This window comes from Zosterops lateralis (assembly GCF_965231275.1).
Source record: "Zosterops lateralis genome assembly, chromosome: 2".
Lineage (NCBI taxonomy): Eukaryota > Metazoa > Chordata > Aves > Passeriformes > Zosteropidae > Zosterops > Zosterops lateralis.
Genome location: NC_139763.1, coordinates 69,537,619 through 69,556,806, shown reverse-complemented (window position 1 = coordinate 69,556,806; position 19,188 = coordinate 69,537,619). Strand labels below are relative to the sequence as shown.

General features: G+C 42.5%; 1 protein-coding gene across 1 annotated transcript in view; it reads right to left on the bottom strand.

Moving 5' to 3' along the window:
• The window catches only part of KATNAL1 (katanin catalytic subunit A1 like 1), a 39,722-nt gene extending 20,967 nt beyond the window's left edge, over positions 1-18,755 (bottom strand). Inside the window, exons 1-4 of the mRNA XM_083854313.1 lie at positions 18,686-18,755; positions 9,824-9,999; positions 2,337-2,497; positions 226-394 (exon numbers count right to left, since the gene is read on the bottom strand). Coding sequence (XP_083710439.1) covers positions 226-394; positions 2,337-2,497; positions 9,824-9,985 — 492 coding nt within the window. The 5' untranslated portion in view covers positions 9,986-9,999; positions 18,686-18,755. The remainder of the gene's footprint in view (positions 1-225; positions 395-2,336; positions 2,498-9,823; positions 10,000-18,685) is intronic.
• Between the last annotated feature and the right edge of the window lie 433 nt (positions 18,756-19,188).

Genomic DNA, 19,188 nt, shown 5'->3' with positions numbered 1-19,188 from the left:
ACACTAAGACAGAGCAAACATGACAGAAATTTTCTTATTTTGGTTCAATTATTAATAAATATCACCATGATACATGTTTTGCTCATAGGGAAAAAGAAAGCACTAAGTTTTCCCACACGGGATTATTGTGACTTTTTATTATCTGTATTAAATGACTAAGATGGCTTTCCTTTGCCACCTGCTACATCACAACACCTCTCTGTCAAGTTCATTCCCACTTCTTACCTTGTCATCTCTTGCTTTAGCTCTGGATTCCCTTTCACGGCTGCCTGAAGATTTCTCCCCCTTGGACACCACGTGTGCTCTGCCCGCAGGCCCGCGGGGCTGAAGCCCTGGGGAATCTTTCTTCAAAGATTTTCCATCTCGGTTGGGACGTTTTATCTGAGGTGGAGCCCTAACAACAGCAACCACAAAAAAACATGCTAAAAACAGCAAAAAAAAAGAGCAACATTAAGAAGGAAGGATTCTAATTTGCCTTAGTACATTATTATTAAAGCTGCCAAGACCCTAAGCCTTATTTCCCTACGTCTGCAAATCCAAAACCGTATTTCTGGTTCTGTCTGATACCCAAAGTAAGAAGAAAAACACAAAAGAAAAAATTAACAACATTATCAGATCTCTACTCCTAATAACAAACCAACACTCACGTAACAAAAGAGGAAACAATTTAGTCAAAATCTTCAAACTGAATATTCCTCTGACTCCAAACTAAGAGATTATATTAGGTTGCATTCACATGCACAAGTTTTACACAAATAGATGACATTCCTGGTAAAATAAAAAATTTTTAAAATAGAGAATTTTTTAAAAAGGTGGCTAAAAGCTTTGACAGGCCCCAAAACAAAAGAGGGAGAATTTTAAACAATCCACCTACCTCTGACTTCATTCCCCTGTGTGAAAATGTCAAAACATAAAAATTGCCTTGAAAGCAAAAGCAAACAGAGCCAAACGGCAACCACCTATATTTCTGTACATCACCCACAAAGTCAAAGAGTACTCAGCAGTAGAATGAGGAGGAAGAATTTGGTTTTAAGACACGGTGTCACTGTCATTTTTCTCTACGGATTGAATTTGAAATACCGAACTAAAATAAACCGCCAAGAATGTCACCCAAATTTGATAAGTGTCCACTATGGAATCTTGTGCTGATTCTTGTTTTGAGTAACTCAGAATTTGTTAACCTCAAAACCTTTTTCCTAGAATATGCTTTAAATTGAGTACATTCCTAAACACACTGCTGGATACAATGGCAACATTTTGCTTTTCATGCATTTTCTTCAAACTTAACAGCATAGAACAGTGCCTAAGTTTCCTCACTTATCTGCACAAGATTTAAATTTCAGCTTAAAAGATGCAGATGAACTATTGCGGTTTTACCACTAAGGAAAATACAAGAATAAATACATCTTGAACTTTACATAACATTATCATAGAAAATCTGAGTTATTTCTACACTCACAAAAGTAATCAGCATTAATATGATTTTACACTTACATTCTTAGAGTTGTTTTTTTTTTTTTTTGAAAAGCAAAGATCTTTTTAATAATCATAAAGCACAGAAAGTTATAAATAAATGTGGCATTTCTTTCCATTACCCAAGATCTCTCATTTTACTTTACTCCTTTTGCTTATGTGAGTATATACACGTTAAAATTCTGTGCTCTTATGTTAGAAAAATATTGGCATGATAAACATTATTTTTGTCTGTAAACAGAATCTGTTTCCAACCAGCTCTGTTAGGTTGAAAATAGGGATTTCAGAAAATGCACAAGCATCTATTTTAAGAGATCTATTAGCTAACAAAAGTTACCTTAAATATGGTTACAGAAGAGATATACTATGTGTAACAGAACAAGTTTAGCAATTAAACTAACCAACGGATTAAATACAGGTTGAATTATCTGTAGCTAGGGAATGATTTCTAACCACCATGTCCTTCAAGATCCTTCAGTTCCAGGTCCTTACAGACTCCTCAGTCATCAGTTAATTCTTTTGCTCAAATAAACTGAAATGGAAAAGTTTTCTCCTTGCACATGAGAACACCAGCTGTCACCAAAATCTCACTTACCTCTGCAGCAGATTGTAGTTCCAGGCACTTAGTTACTCCTACCAGAATAAAGGAGTGACTCTCTTTAGAATGTCAGAAATAAATCTGACTGAAGATTAAATACTTTTTTCTCAATTAATTGATTTACTTTTTATTGCAAGTGACTAAATCAAATGTAATAAATGTGTAAATTAAATGTGATTTTCATGTTAAAAAAGCATTCAAAAACAAATACAAAATTATGGTGAGCCACCTTTATTCCAACCATTCTGCCTGAGCCTCTCCTTACCTGTGTTCAGCTGGAACAGGAGGAGGCCAAACAGCTGGATCTCTGAAAGGCTCATCTAGACAGGATACAGAGATATCTGGAGGTCTGTCCATTTTAAAACTCTCTAAAGTGTTGACAATGCTCTTAACTTGTTCATATTCTTCAACTAATTCTTGTCGGACCTTGAGAAATATGTAAGTTATTTAAAAATTGTTACATTTCAAACTTTAAAAAGAACCAAACAAACATAGAAAGTACCTCAAGAACATACACTAACTCATAGGCTGGGACTCCCAAGTCTCCCTATTCACAAACCCCAGACCTATCAGACCTTTACTAACAGCAGCATAAACAATTGAATCTCTGTTGAGTTCACTTTCCTGGTTGTTAATGTCCCAACCAGACATGATTGCTAATGCAGTGATCACTCTTCTACAACATGTGCTAATGCTTGGATTTATGTGTGCACGTTGACATGTATGCATACATACTATCATACTAGTAAGGGTGTTGTTGGCAGATCTATAGTAATTTGCTACTATTCTGGCATAAAAGATCTCTGATTACAGTTTCTGATGTCCTAGTTATAAAACCGGCCAAATCATTAAAATACAATATTACAAAATGAACTCTGTGAGGAGCACAACATTAGAGTATGTCCAAAGGAGAGCAACTAAGATGGTGAAAAGGCAAGGGCAAGACTTATGGGGAGCAACTGAGTGTCACTTTGCTTGTTCAGCCTAGAGAAGAGAAGGCTGAGGAGTGACCTCACAGTGTTTTACAACTTCCTCAAAGGCAGGCAGCAGAGAGGGAGCTGTGATCTTTTCTGGCTGGGGACCAGAGTTAGAACACAAGCGATGCAATAAAGCTGCATCAGGGCAAGTTCAGATTGGACATTAGGTTCTTCACTGAGAGGGTGGTCAGTCACTGGAACAGGCTCCCCAGTCATGGAACCAAGTCTGCCAGAGTTCAAGGAGTGTCTAGTCAATGCTCTTATGGTTTAGTTTTAGGTAGGAGCAGGGAGTTGGACTCAATGTTCCTTATGAGTTCCTTCAAGCTTGAGAGTTTCCACCATGATTTTATTAATATATGTGACTGTCATCAGCAAGATACTGGCATGGACAAAAGGAAAGAGAAGAGCAAATCCCCAAGGCCCTGCACAGATCTTGAAACACTGCATTTACTTTACTAGAAGCTTTATGAACACCTGTACAAAAAGAGCCTTAAGTACAAGAAGATCTTGATCATTTCACAGGGCAAAGCAGCCTTCTTGCTCATTCCAGATGGGATAACTGTATCTTTCCAAAGACACAAGACATCCAGCTCAGGCAAGATTATTCCTGCCCTGCTTTGCTCTCTTTGCTTTCTCATCACACAATCAGTGGACACATTCCCCAGTGTGAGAGCTTCCAGCTGAGTTGCAAATGTGATTGATTACTAACTTGGTTCCTTCAAACTGTCTTTACACACATCTCTCCTGTCCAAAAATAAATCCAGCCAAACAGCCACTGTGAGGTACAAAGGAATGATACAGCATACATCCTCCAGGGCACCACTCCACAACAGACAGCCACTTCCTACTCCAGTGCTCCAAGAGTACTGAAAGGATTCCTTCTATCAGCCTTCCAACACATGCAGAGAAACTGGTAGAAAACAGTTTTCTAGCACTAACAGCCAGTGTGCTGTCATTCACCTCTCTGGACCAGCAAGAGAATGGTATCTGAAAACTAAGGGAAAGTGAGCATTTGATGCTTTGGAAGATTAAAACAGACTAACATCTGCCAGCCATCTCTTAGCCAGACCTAAGCCGACCAAACTCTGAAATATACACCCTATTTCTTAGTCAATACCTGGCAAATCAACCAACAAGGAATCCTCAACGTGTGGACCACAAAGGAAAACCAGCCATAAACTCCTAGAGGCCTTAAAGAAATTGACTCATATGAAAGACATGCAGAAAGACTTCCTTGCAGTTGAGAAACAATCCAGACATGGGCCAAAGAGGCTGTGCCATGATTATGAAGTTAACTGAGCCGTGTCTTTCAGTGATCACTGCCACCCTGAAGCAACCTATGGCTGCAAATGGAAAAATCACAGGTTTAGACTCACCCAGTCTTTTTGTCCCCCATCATACACACCCTTACGTGCCAGAACCCTCAGGAGGCTCTAGCTCAGGTTTTAGAGAGCCTGAAGAAAGCTCTTAAGTTATTTATATTTAAGCAGTTTCAAGAGATAGTGGGCCAAGTTAGCAGCTCACCACTGCCAAACAGAAAAAAACTCCCTTTGCTTCTTCTCCCCAACCACACTCTGCCCCTGCTCTTCTGGATTAAATTCTGGCATCTCAATACAGTAAGACAGGTTGGTAAAATGGAGAAAAAATTGGCCTAGGAGGGGAAAAAGAAAATAAAGGACACTTCTGCTGGGTTCTGCACATGCACACCATCCTGTGATCAGGTAAATCCCAGGAAAAAAAAATGACAGAAGGCAGAGGAGGGAGAGAAGCTGGTGCAAATGGAGGGAAGACAATGTAGGGAAGAGTTTGGCCTCTCTAGGCATGGCAGGATGTTAGCTGGATTCACCTACCATGTGAAGCTGCCTGGTCCCCAGAGCCAGGCTCTTGTACAGCAGCCATCCCTACCAGCCACATCACCTCCTCCACAGAAGCAGCATCGTGGGCACTGGGTGATGTTGGAAGGCCCAATAAAAAGCCTTTCAGTCCATGGGATGGCCCCACAGCTTTGTTTTGACATGCCAACCCCAAGAATTTCCAGTAACCAAGCAGAAAACACATCCTATGTGGGTGTAAAACACAGTGCACAAGCATTGAGTTCACTCATTCTTAGTAGTAGTTACAAAACTCATTTCAGGGAGTACCTCTGTATTTCATAATCTGGGAACTGTTATACCTTTTCTATCACCAGCTTTTATTTGCTATGCTAGAGCTTGTACTTCTATACCCATTGCAATAAGTGTGGGTATTTGTACCTTGGTAAATACAAATAATGTGTGGGATTTTTTTTGCTGAAGGAAAACTGCTCAAGTTTATCTCTAAACGTTTTCCAAACCTGATTATTACCTGAAATTACTTATTATATTATTATTGTAATTATTACTGCAATTATTATATTATATTATTGTTGAATAGTTAGCTATTCAATAAGCTCGATTTCTTAAAAAGTGAAAATAAGAAGTCCCTAAACCATATCCGAAACAGATACTGTGCAACCCTGTCTGATCCCATGGAGTGAAGGTATAGCTCCTAAAATGATATCTATTAATGAGTTACCCACAGAATGTTTCTTATTCACGATGTAACTTACTAAATGTTAATGAAACAGGCATGGAGCAAAAAATTGATTGACCAAAATGTGTTTGAAATAATAAAAAGAATTCACCCTTTATTCTTTAAGTGCACCTAATCACCTGCACCAGTGACCACAGTCAGTCAGGGTGCCTTGCTGGCTGCTCCAAGAGCTCAGGGAATCACTGAACTCCTGCCTGAGCTCCAGCAGAGGCCCCTGTGCTCTCAGCTCTTGTGCAACACAGGGCACATGGTTCTATCACGCAGCAGGTTTTGCTTGACAGCCGCTGGCCTTGTCATAAGCCAGTACTATCTCCCGGGGGCACGCTCTGCTGTCATTCTGCAGCTGCTGAACTGTCACTGAAGCAGCTCGTTCCTACAAGCCAGATGTCTAGTAAAAACACTGCAACAGCCAAGAAACTCTCTCAGAATAAACAGGGAGAATGTCAACACAAGTAAAGTTCACAGTAGTGGTCATGAGACTAAACCTACCTTTTAGTTTTGGTAAGGATGAGTTGCTTCTGATTTTGAATCTTTCCAGACTGCATTTACATGAATTAATATGCCTACCTGTCAGCCAAACCTCAAAGCACAATAAAGTAACTTTTTATTTTTTAAATGAGCTCAGGAGGCCTAGGAGTGAAGATACAAATTGAGCTACACTCAAGCAACCCAACTGCAAGCTGGGAACTCCCGGATGCAAAACGAGGATGGGTCTCGAGAGCAGATCACCATGATATCCCCAAGACAAATGATGATCAATGGCAGTGAATTTTCCATGAAGTCAGAGGAATTCTTATGCTGTCATGTCTCTGCTTTGGTGGAACCTCAGCACGCATCTTTTGCCCTGTTTAAGTTCTGCAGGGTGTGCCACACTAGTAACAAAATCCTCTTCCCTGGTTAGCACTGATTTTGACTTCCCAGAGGCAGTATTGCATCAGCTGTATCTGAGCCCATCAGTTGTTTCCAGGGGAGAAGATGCTAATGTGTTCATATTCCTCCTCATCCTAACCATCAGCTCCAAGAGGAATCCTCATAATCAAGATGTCCATTTGTAAAGCTGAAGCTGTCTCTCTGAGTGAAAATGAAATACAGCCCAACAAATACTTGAACGGAACATCATTCTGTCCAGACCAACCTATAGAAATTTGAAAATAATGACACCCATGTGATGAAAGGTAGATCGAAGAAGAAAGACCATTTGGGAATCTAACCCAAAATCCCAACTACTTCTGGTTCACCTGGGCTTTGAAATTGCTCAATAAACTACTGGAAAAATCCTCTGTCATTCACAAGGCAACAAAACAGTTCTATCAGGCATGAGGTACCGATTCAGGATGGAGCACCCACTGCTGAGAAGAGACCAAACAGGAAGAACAATGGTGCATGTAAGAGAGGTAAGTTGGTCAGCTGCACAGTCACAGCTGGAACCATTCTTTAAGATGTTCCTCAAATGAAAATTTTTGTTTTACAAGGGAACATGTCCATAAACACACAAAACTTAGTTCGCTGCCTCAGAAGTACCAGTAGGACAAACACCCTGTTAGTGAGTTGCATGCAAACATACAGAAAGGAAGGGGATGCTTCATACTGACACTCAGCATCCCAGGAACCCTTCAGAAGGTTCAAGGTTGTTAATGTGTATGCAGACAGTACATCCCAGAGAAGAACCGGTTTAAGTAACAATCTTCTCCTTTGAGCACTTACCTACATGAACATTCAAAAGTAAAAGCTCTACCCACACAGTGTTAGTGATTGCTAAACTCCACCTCCAAAAGGTACCAGTGGTACTATCCTCTCCAGATTCCTCAGATGATGGAGAAGCTGAAGAACCTGAAGAAGAGGCTAGTTCTATATGCTTGAGGAGACAGAATTTCAGGTGAAAATCAACTGCATTAATTCCCTTAACCATGACCTAAGGGCTGCTTTGCTTCTCAAGCCACTTGCAAGAACCACACTGGTAAGGGAATCTTTTACTGGTACCAAGTGGGTTGGACCTGAAATTTGCTAAATGTACCTAATATGTATGGCATAACACTTTAATGAAAAAGATCTAAAATTAATATCTAGATATTGCTTTAATACTGTGAATGAATGTTACTTGTGATCCAACTTCTCAGTTAAATTCTTTTCAGAACAGGTTGTCAGCCAAGACAGCTCCTTGACTGTGACTGACTGTTTGGATGTAGCTGCTGTTGGAGCTGGAAAGTAGTGCTAACATCCACATCATCAGGCTCCTTCTTAGTCTGTCTTAGGGAGTAAGAAAGCACAATTATTTATAAAGAGTGGGTAAAAAAAGCAGGTCTATCTCTACAGGTCTCACCAAAACATGCAAGTACTGGTATGGAAAAGCTAGTAGTTCCAGGGCTGCATCATATGCTCTTGGGGCTGTATCATTGTGTTCCCATAAATGAATGAGAAGGCATATAACCTAGGGATGAAACCCTTCTTTTTTCTTTTTTTTTTTCAGTCACACTTCTTACTTTTTGCTGTTTTTTCTCTGAGCCTAGCACCTGTAGCAGCAAAGCAGTATTCTGACAAAGCTCATCTGCCACTACTATGTTGGGAAGTTTCAGAATTAACATGAGTGTACAGTGTGACAGACACTACCCCACCTGCTGCAGATCTTATTTAGGACAGATCTCTAAAGCATTTATGTGACATGGTCAGGGGCCATTCTTCTTTTGCCTAAAGGAGATAATCTCTGAGAAGGTGCCAACTTGAGATCCTCTGCTAGAGAGCCAGCTGCCTTCCCCAGGGAATAAATCCTGGAAATCGTGTTAATGGTCCTTTCGTACTTGAGGTTTGTCTCCAATGTGCAGCACACATTCCATGGTGCACAGGCTTCTCTGAAGCAGTTTAAGTAACACGACACTTGAGTGACCTTCACAACACAAGAACTGTTGAAAGTTTATTGGAAGAATCAGTGCCATCAGAGAAAACACTAAATACTAGATGTGAAGACAATGCAGTGTTTCAGCTGCAGAATGAGGAAATCCTCATGCTCTACCTTCACATCAGCTACAAGTTTGGCAGGAACCAAGGATATGTACTGGGCATGAACACATTGTATCAGCATGTCCTGGGGTGGGAAAAAGCTTGAACACAAGTACTTGAATGTGAATATCTCCTACGCAACATCCAGCTTATTACATTACAAGGAAAACTATCTCTGCTGGATGCACATGCACATGCTTTGCAGACAAGCTCTTCATAAACAGACTTCTATAGTTCTATGATAAACACCTATGAATAGTACTGTTACTACAAAGGGATTGTTAACACTGTTGTACTTATCAGTACACAAAATACTCTATGTTAGTGTCTGAAGTTCCAAACACAAACCCATAAACAAATCATCTGCTGCAATAAAAAGGAAAATTTGCTTCTGTTTTCAATTGATATCATTTAAACATACGATGTTTAGAAAAACTCTTACTGAAAACATCTCTTTAGCTACCTACTGCAGAATTGTATCTTTTATAGCAACTATGTTATTCTTTCAAAACACAGTATTTATGAAACACTAATTCTTTATTCTAGAAAACATGTTTATATGGTTTTCCTCCATTTTTATGTTTATGGAACACATTTTGTACCATGAAAAATGGGACCAAAAATTTAAGGAAGATTTAAATACTGAAAGTAATGAATATGTTTCCTTGAGGGTTCTTACATTTCATCTACGGATTACTTCCATGGCTTCAATAGTACTCTGTTTAGCAGAGAGATGGATGTGTGCAAGACTCAGGCTAAGAGTATGATCTGCATTTTTAGAAACCTGATCCAAATTTGTACACTACAGTCTTACAGTTAGCTACTACTGAGACAAGCATTCTAGTGATGCTAACCCACCCACTCAGTTTAGTTTATTCGACATTAGATGGACAAAAGATACAAGGTGAAAAGGAAGTCCTCAGTGTTTCAAAAGTATGCAATCACAGATAGTATGCACACACAAACAGACCAGAAATTAGACAGACATTCTAAGTGAACAAAACAAAAGAATTGATTCAATTAGAACAACAGCATTCCTTTTGAACACACCATGAAAATTATTTTCCCATGAATATCAACAAAATATTGTAAAACAAATGCTGCAAGCATCACTGAAATGTAAGTCCTCTACATGTTATGAGTCTTGGGAGGTACCGTGTGGTTTTCAAATATCAAGTAATAGAATATGGGCAATGTTATTTCACCCTACCTGTTGCCATTTGCCCTTAATTGCTGGATCTCTGATCGACTGGCAATGTCTCTGGATTTGCTGGATGACACCCTGGTAATATACCATAGAAGAGTCATAATTCCCAAGGAGTGCATATTCTCTTCCTTTTTTGGCATTATCACAAATCTCTGCTAAATTCATCTTCACTCAGAAATCTAAAAGAGAACATAATTACCAGAAAAATAAATTTTACATGCTGCAGAATAATTCAGGCAGTGTTGCTTTAGTTTTGTTATTTCTCTCATAGCTGAATTGTGTCTTTCCAACACTGTTCTCATCTAGTCCTGCTCTTCTACAACCATTTATGTCTGAAGTATCTCTTTACTAGCCTAAGGTTTCAGATCATGAATTGTAACTCTTTTATAGTGATAAAAAACACAACTTCTTTGATGCCTTGGCCCCAATCCTGATAAATTAATGCAAGAAAATTAAATGCCCTGCCCACACTGAACCTAACAAACTAAACTTTAATTTGTAGATCACCACAATGTATTAGCAGCCATCAGCCATGAATCACAAATCACACGAGGCATTAAATTGCTTTTTATACTGTTGTATTACATACATGCCTAAATGTGCCAACCAGCATCAGGGATGTCTGCACTTCACACTTTCAAGAGCCCTCACCCTAATGAGATTATGATATGGTTGAATGACTGCTCTACTATAGATGAAGTTGAGAGCCTCATTCTGTTTAAATATTCTTCCAAAGTACTCCAACATCCACATGCCAACTTGAATTTTTTCATTAAATTTAACATGTCACTTTGGGATTTATGGCAGTGTTAGCAGTCCAAATTTAACATTCCTTAGAACAGTGACTCCCAAAGTACAACCTTCCCCTAGTCCTCAAATCGCAGCATGACTTTAAGGCAAACCCATAGCCCAGCTTTTCCCAGTAACCATTCAAGAAAGCAATAACCCAGACACTCAGAATTAAGCTGTGTTGTACACCTAGGTTTGTATTTAAGGTTCAAGATTGAAGCAGTGCCTGCCCTTTTATCTGAATCTCATGTGATCCAAAATTTAGGTCCTCACCACAGAAAAAGAGCATCAGTTCCTTCCCCTTGTACTCTAACTCAGTATGTGGGGGTCCCTGACATTAACCCAGATATAAACCTCTGGAAATTAAAAATAAAAAATGCAATTCATAGCTATGCAATGCAGAGTTGCATTGAGCAAGAGGGAGGAGGTCAGCTCTGGAGGGTGGTCCACTAGTTGCATCAAGGGTTTGGCAAGATCAAGGAGGTGAAGAAGAAACCAGGAAGGGGGGATACAAACACAGCTGAGGCTATACAGTTGAAAACAGCCCGTGCTACAGAAGTGCACACAGAAGGAACAGGTGGTAGCAGACAGAAGCCAGAACAGAGAGAAGCAACCCTTTACATCATAGTGGGTTATAAAAATGTTAATAAGTTTTATAAACAGACAAGACAAGAGCAAGATGGCATTAAGGAGGATGTGCCTCATGCCTCTGTATTCCCTCATGCTTAGCAAAATCCAAACCCCTGACAATTTAAACAGACATCCACATGACATTCACTCTGCTCTGAGCAAACACACGCTGCACCTCCCAAAGGTGCCACACTGATGGTCCTAACTGCTGCCTACAGCTGCACACCAGATCTGCTCCACCACCTCATCACTCCTGCTCTTGCAACAAAGCCATGGAAACCTGCCACCCTCACTTAAACCCACAGGTCACACAGCTTGCATGTGGCCGATGACTTTGATTGCAAGAACATGCTGCTACTCCACAGCTGACACTCCACCAAGAACAGCAGGACACACTGGGGCTTTACTTGTCCTCATGCTGTGCTGCACATTTCAGCTTGCAAAGCATTCCAACTGCCTCTTGTAAACTACTGGGCAGGAGGAAATCTAAGGTGGAAAGGGTGACGACCCTAATTTTGTTTCCTGACATAGGCAGGATACATCATTATTGAGAGCTAGACTCATGGCAACTAAAACCATTTAATTTTTAAATACAGAAGATCATAACTAATAGGTTAAAAAAGTGATGTCGCTCAGATTGCACTGGAAATAGACAAAAAGGTAGGAACTGAAGATAGGTTATAACCCATTCAGATCTCATAAGTCAACATATAAATGAACAGAACACCATCTGGGGCAGAATCCATTGACCTGTCTTCAAACATATCCAAGTTAGGATCTGCTTCACAACCAGCCTGTCGCCATTAAAAAAACATTCCTCAAATCTCTGGAGGTTTTCCCCATACATAGTGAAAGAGAGCAAGTAAATAAAACATTTTTAAAGAACTGCTGAATTCAATTCCTAGAAATCCTAGAATTTAAACAGAATGTATTCTTGCTTTACAACCTCTCGTGCCTCCTTATTACAGCTATTTCCCACCCTCTGGGGATATTTAACTCACTTTTGCCTTAAGAGGGCTGATACTCACATCCAGCTTCCCTTAATTCCAGAAGAGTCCCCTGCTCACCAGAGGAGACAACCTCCTCATCTCTGTCTGTGATGAAAGTTGGGCCAATCCACAGGCAGAAAGCAAGTCACAGGAGCCATGAAAACATGTGCCCTCTTCAGGACAGAGATTAGACAAGGAAGCTGAGAAGGAGGATGCAGAAAAATGTACATGGTTTTAAAATCGCAGGAGCAAACCAAACAAGACTCTTCCACTTCCTCCAGCTAGCAAGAGTCTGGGGGCTTCTAGCCTCATGCTGGTGATGCCAAAGCTTAAGCATGAGCTTGATGCCTGGTGTGTCACACTGGAGAGCTTTTAAAACACTGACAGGCACTGAAACTTGGAGCATGGAGGGAGGCTGGTGGATGTACACCTATGTACCACTGAGCGGTCAATACCTCCAGAGCTAAGCTGACAAAGTCCCTGGATCTTTCTTGTGGATTCAGGCACTTCAGTTTTTACTTATCACCTACCCTAGACACCAAAGCAGGTCATATAGCTTGATCCATTTACCTGAGCCATATTTGAAACACCAGCTGTAGGCCTCAGTCCTAAATCAGAGCTTTCCTGGAATCCCAGGCAGTTCTCTGAGACTCTACTGCTATTTAAGACTAATGCTAAAAATGGTTTAAACAAACTACAAGCTTCCTATGCACACCAGTGAAGGTAATGTTACTTCAGAATAGCCAAAGCAAACCAAAACAAATAAGTCCAAAATCAAGGAAAAAATATTTTTAGGAAGGAATTATTTCCTGTGTTGTTTTCTGGACAATCATTCTTCATTGTCAGGGATGGGGAGGGAGGGAGAAGTAACTAGAACTAGGTGAGGACCTTTTCGTGTTGTGCACTCACTCTTTATTATCTGATCTACATTGTATTATAGAGTTCATACAACATCAGAGATGCTCAAGGAACCAGAAATATATAAATCATAAATAGAGCATTTTGTTGTTTGTTATCTGGAGATTTGTTTAGATATTTAATTTTCCTACCATATCACAGCCACATATTTTAAGTAAATACACAGCCAGGGACAACTGTTGTCAAGTACATTTAGAACAACTTACACACTACTTGTGACACCAGCTTTTCATTCTATCATTGTGTGGTTCTCTCCTGCACTAGACCGTAACAGCTCTACCGCATGTCAAGATATCCTTGGAGATTCCTTAGTTCACGGATCATTGACAAGAAGAGACATTACAGACATTCATGTTGGCATAGCTGCCACACATGGGGTCTTAAACCCACTTGTTAAAAACCCTGCAGCAGACAGGCTAAAAGGTCACAGGGGATATTAATCTCTATTCTTTGGAGCATAAGCTGAGCTGATCCCTATCTGGGGTCAGAAAAGAATTTTTCTCCCAGAACTAAAGCAATGCACAACTGAGCAGGATCCAAAAGACTACTTTAACATTAAAGCATTATATACACAAAACATATCAATGGGCAGATACAGTGACTGTAACAGGCAAAGGGGGCAGCTTGCTTAGCACACTATTCCAAACTTGTGTGCCACACCAGTGGGAATGGATACAGGACTGTCCCCCTCCAACCCATCTCCCAGCGTTATCTCACCACAGCGTTACCAGAGGCAGCAAATGCCCTCTCCACAGAGGGGTCTGCAGCACGGCTTTTCCTCTTGCTTGATCCCAGACATTCACTCTGCAAATGCAATGGAAGGCATCTGCTATCTTTACATGCCTCTTTTATGCAGGTGTTTCGACACAACCAGTGACACCACTGCATCCCATCTTCTCCACAACCCTTGACTCTTGCACAGGATGGAGGACTCTCATTAAATGAGCTGTTAGATGGTTTTGTTTTATTCTCATTGTTTTAATAGTCACATCAAGCCTTATTTAATACCAACTAATCAGACTTTTCTCCAAATCAGCTGTCAATTCCTCACTGAGAGGGCTATACCATACCTGGATTTTTCTGGATGTGTGTCTTTCTCTGACCAAAATTTTACCCAGGCAAAACTAAAAACATTCCACAGCTCCTTGAGATTGCTGGACATATGCTCTCAAATCATGGCAGGCTGCAGTACTGCTGACTGGACAGCTGAACATCTGGAAAGGCCTGGACATACGCTGATGAAAATTGGCTCTAATCCTGTTTCTCATTTTCTGTACATCAGCCGTGCTTGATGTCGGGCATCCCGAAATGCAATGTAAGAGTTACAACTAATGTCACAAGACAGAGAGTCACACTGTTAGGCTCCATCTTCTGAATACAGTGCTTGTGACTGAGGTATGACTGTACATTTTCCACTTCTACAAGGCAGAGCCAGGATGCCTCTCTGCCACTGCACAATCCCAGAACAGGTCAATTGCCACACAGACCAAAGTAAGGAAGTGAATTTCAGTGTTAAAAGGTTTTGATTTTTCAATTTATAGACTTTTCATGTGCACCCATTTCCATTATTAGAGTCTAAGTCATAAACTGAAGTTGTTTTTTTCCTCAAATTCCTCTTACTCCTTGGAAACTTTTCATTACAGTTAATTGAAACCTGCCCTTCTTAGGTTAAGGCCATATTGGTTTTGTAAGCCAGCTTTGACCGGTTTCAAACAGCTCTCTCCCCTGCAATTATATCTTCACTTAAAATAGCACAATGATCCAATTTTCAGTCTTCTCTTCAAACTTAATAGTTGTTAAAATAGAGACATGTAACAATATGACAATGCTTTACCTGAGAAAGCATAAACAGCAACACTAACTGGAACATTGTCAGAGAAACAAAAAGTGTTTTTCCCTGCATGATGTGTGACTCCTACTAGAAGCCTACAGAATGCTATTTCTGACAGAAATACAGACTATATTTTTTATGTGCTAGATAAATTTTGATTTTTAAGAATAAGGTATTAAAAAAATGAAATAATTGAAAGAAATTAAGTAAGTCTTTCCTGCTTTATTATAAGGATTATGTCTTTTGTTTTGGTATTGGGTGCAGAACAAATGATCTTCATTTCCAATAATTAACTGTCCCTGTTCAGAAGCAATTGCTGATGCTGCAGACATTACGTTTGCATGACAAAAACAACATTTTAACTGATCACTGCCAGATAAAATACAAACAAACAAACGGCTTGCCAAGTTCCATAGCTAAATCCATCCTTCCCTGTTAACATGCTTTGTTTGAACATGTAGCTGTGGTCCCATGGACTGGTGTGAAAACTAATGATCATGACCTCACAGGATCACAACTCCTGTTAGAAACATATCTATAGGTATGGACATGGCTCGGCTTCAGCAGACTTGAATTTAAACTACATGTAAATGAATCAAAGATGAGAAATGTACTATGCCAGTGCTGTTTTCCCCTTTTGCTATGTGCATTAGCAGTGACAAGGCTGGCTACAATGGCAGCAGCAGTGTTGCGGTTGCAGCAGGTTATGTCATTTTTCAAAGCAGTACAGACACCAGATAAAACACACACAGACATACCGTGGTCCAGGAAACCCAGCACCAAGGGATCTTTTAATTCAGTTAACTGCTTTCTGCTAACTGGTTTTTGGCTTCTTTGTACTGAAATTCTGTTTTTGAAATAGCAGACATGGAGTTAATGGGGAAATGTGTATGGAAGTGGGAAGGAAAAGAAGCATGTATCCAGGCCTCAAACAATTTTTGTGTGCATTCTTAACTTGAAACAGAGTTACTTTGAGTGCAAGTGAAAAAAAATCTTCAAATTAAGTAAAGACATTCACCACAAGTTAAAAGTAAACACATAAGAAAACACTAAAGAGGTAGTCAGTGTTTTAATTAAAGATTAATTTAGAGATTTAAATTAGAGATTTTATTAGTTTGGTGAACCAAACAGAAAACATCCTGGAGAATTAAATAGCCATTTGCAGAGCCTTTGAAGTATAGTTTCCTGAAGAAGTAGAAAGGAGAATCAGAGACGGCTGTGCTATTCCTAAAACTGAGGGTGAACCGTATCCTTCTCCAAGCACCTCATACACCAGTTTCATGCACTAGTTTTGATCCATATGGTCACATCAACATTATTTGGGGTAATGTGGTGTTCATTAGCAAGGCTGGGTAACAAAAAGAGCTAAAACAAATGCTGTGGTGGGGAACTCTGGGGAACGCAACTCCATACACACGGGTCAGGCAGTGACAGGCTTGCCAGCTTCTCTTCCATCTTAGCCCTGCTGGACCCAGGCTGGCTCCACACATCTCTCTCCTCTCCAGCACAGCCCCCAGGGCTTCTGGCATTAGTATCAAATCAAACCCAGGCCCACGTCCAGGTGGGATCAGCCCTGAGGTGGATCAGTCAACTCCTCCTCTGACAGGATGCAGGGCCCAGATACCTGAAGGATTCTGCAGGGAACTCAACAAAGTGGAACCCAGCCCAAGTCAATAATCCTTCTGGGTCCTTTGTGGAGCCACTTGCATCTCTGCTTATCATGTGTGTAAGCACTTCTGGTAGGGCAAACATGCCACCAAAGGCTCCCAAGATGGGTCTGCACAGAGCCAGCTTGGGTTCAGAGCATTTCTTAGGTCGGGCTCTGTGCCAAAAAAGGCAGTGAAGCTGCTCCTGGCCCTGGATACAGCACACCCATGTTCCCCCTATGCTGCAGCCCATGGGCCCTACCAGACCACAGCCAGCTCCACAGAGACTCGGTGCTGCTGCTGCTCCATTCCTGGCTCAGCCAATCTGCATCCCAGATAAGCTTTCCATTAAAAATTGCAGGTTTAATACACTCACACAGGTGTTTATAACCCTGGCTCATAAGGGCAGAATTTTGGGCTGAATACTTTTCCACCTTTTGAACCCCATTCTGAATTTCAAAGGATTGGTATTACTTAGATAGAACAGCATGCATTTTTAAAAATATACATTTATATGCATATTGCTGTTAGTGCTACAGACATCAAGGGTTCACATTTCTCAGCTCATTCCTAGAAGAATCAGTTTGGGTTTTTTTCTCTTAAATTAATTAAACAGAAAATCAGATAAAGGCCTATCATGGTTTTCTTGTATTCCATTTACTTCTCTGTCTTTTGATTGGGATTAGGTCAGGGCAGGATGTATTTCTCCCCATTACCTGCTCAAAAGCCCAAATCTCCAAGAGCCAAGCATCCTGGAAGCACGCTGCAGCTGCAGTGCTCACTTCTGCAGTGTGGCAAGTACCAGGAGCTGCAAGAAGCTGAAGCCTCTCTAGGAAATAGCTGACATAGGGACGGGGGAAAAGGAAGAAAAAATAAACTTCGCAACAATCTGCAACTGCAATGAAGCATTCATTGGAAAGAAACTCATCACTGTGAAATGTGAAACTGTAGTAGGAATAGACATTCAATATTCATATACAAGGGAGTACTAATGCACTGATGCTTTCAAGATACAGATTTTCAGGAAGAAAAAATGACACCCCCTTATATGCCAATTGTAAACATCTGTATTTTAAATGTGATATGTAGAGAAACTGTAATTTTATTCCTCCTCATGGCTGTTAGAGAATTCAAGATAAAGAATAACACTAGAACTGTCAGGAGAGGAAACGGAGAGAGAAAAGGGAAAAATGCCAGTACTGACATCATGACAGCAATTTTGGGGGAAAAAATAAAAATGTAGCAGAATGATTTTTTTAAAAACTAACACTGTCCAGACCACCTAGTGCCACAAACTCAACAGAGCCTAAGCGTGGTAGATGTGAAACTGGAAACAATAAACGCAAACTGGCTGGGGAAACTTTCCAGGGCTCCCTCTGACCATTGCCTCCTTCGCACCCATCCATTCCCAACCTCTGCTCTGCTCTGCTTTCTGCACAGCTCTCCGTTCATCTGCTCCACCCCTCCTCCAGCACATCTCTCCCCTTCCATCCATCCATCCACCTGTGTTCCCATGGGCCCCGTTCCTTGTATCCTTTCTCTCCTCACTGGCATCCAGGCGCCCTCCAACCCATCCTCCCCTCACCGCAGGCCCCACCCGTGTTTCTCTGCACCCCCGCCCCGTTCACTCCCTGCCCCGCGCCCACCCCCCCAGCCGGCCCTGCCGCACCGCCCCTCCCGCCCGGGCAGCGGCACAGGGGCTTCTCTCCCTCGCTGTTCCGCAGGGCAGAGCCGCCTCGGTGCCCTCCTTCAGAGCCTCCCGTCCCCACAGGGGTCCCCTCCGCAGCCCCTATCTCCCACCGCCTCCGCCGAGAGCGCTGGGGGCTGTAGTTCCCTCCCGCCGCCTCTCCCGGCAGCCCCCAGCTCCCGGCGGGGGTGCGCGGACTACACTTCCCGGCACGCTCCGCGGGAGATGGGGGGCGCCCCCGCCCTCCTCCAGCCTCTACCGCTGGTTTCCCCCCCCATCCCCGCCGCCTCTCTCAGCGCGGCGGGGTCCGAGCCGCCGCCCGCCGCGGGCAGCAGCGCCGTGAGGGGCTGCCTCGATCCCGGGCCCTGCCGTTACCTGGGAGAGCCGGGGGTGCGTGTCCGCGGGCGAGAGCGGCGCGGGGAGGGGGCGCAGCGCGGCGGCTCCGTCAGACCGGGCCCGGGGGGGGGGGAGGCGCGGGGGGGCGGGGGTGAGGGGTGCGCGCGCGCGGCGACGGGCGGTTGCCATGGCGGCGGCGGCGGGCCCGGGGAGGGGACGGCTCCTCCACTCCGGCCTCCGGAGCGCCTCCGCCCTGTCCTGCCGGCGGGGAAAAGCCTTTTCCTGAAGGAAAACCCCGCGGCACCGCCGCCCAGCCTGCGTTCGGCAGCCCTCGGCAGGCTGAGCATCCCGGGCGGGGGCGGGCGGAGAGCGCCCCGCTCCCTGCGGGAAATGGAGCTGGAGCTGGAGCGGTGCGGGCCCGGCCGGGCGGCAGGGAGGGAGTGTCCGGGCTGGCCGCTGAGCGCCGGCCCTGCTCCGCGCCGTGCTGCGCCGGGGCTCGGGGTGGGGAGGCTGAAACACAGCCACAGGATGCTTCAGGATGG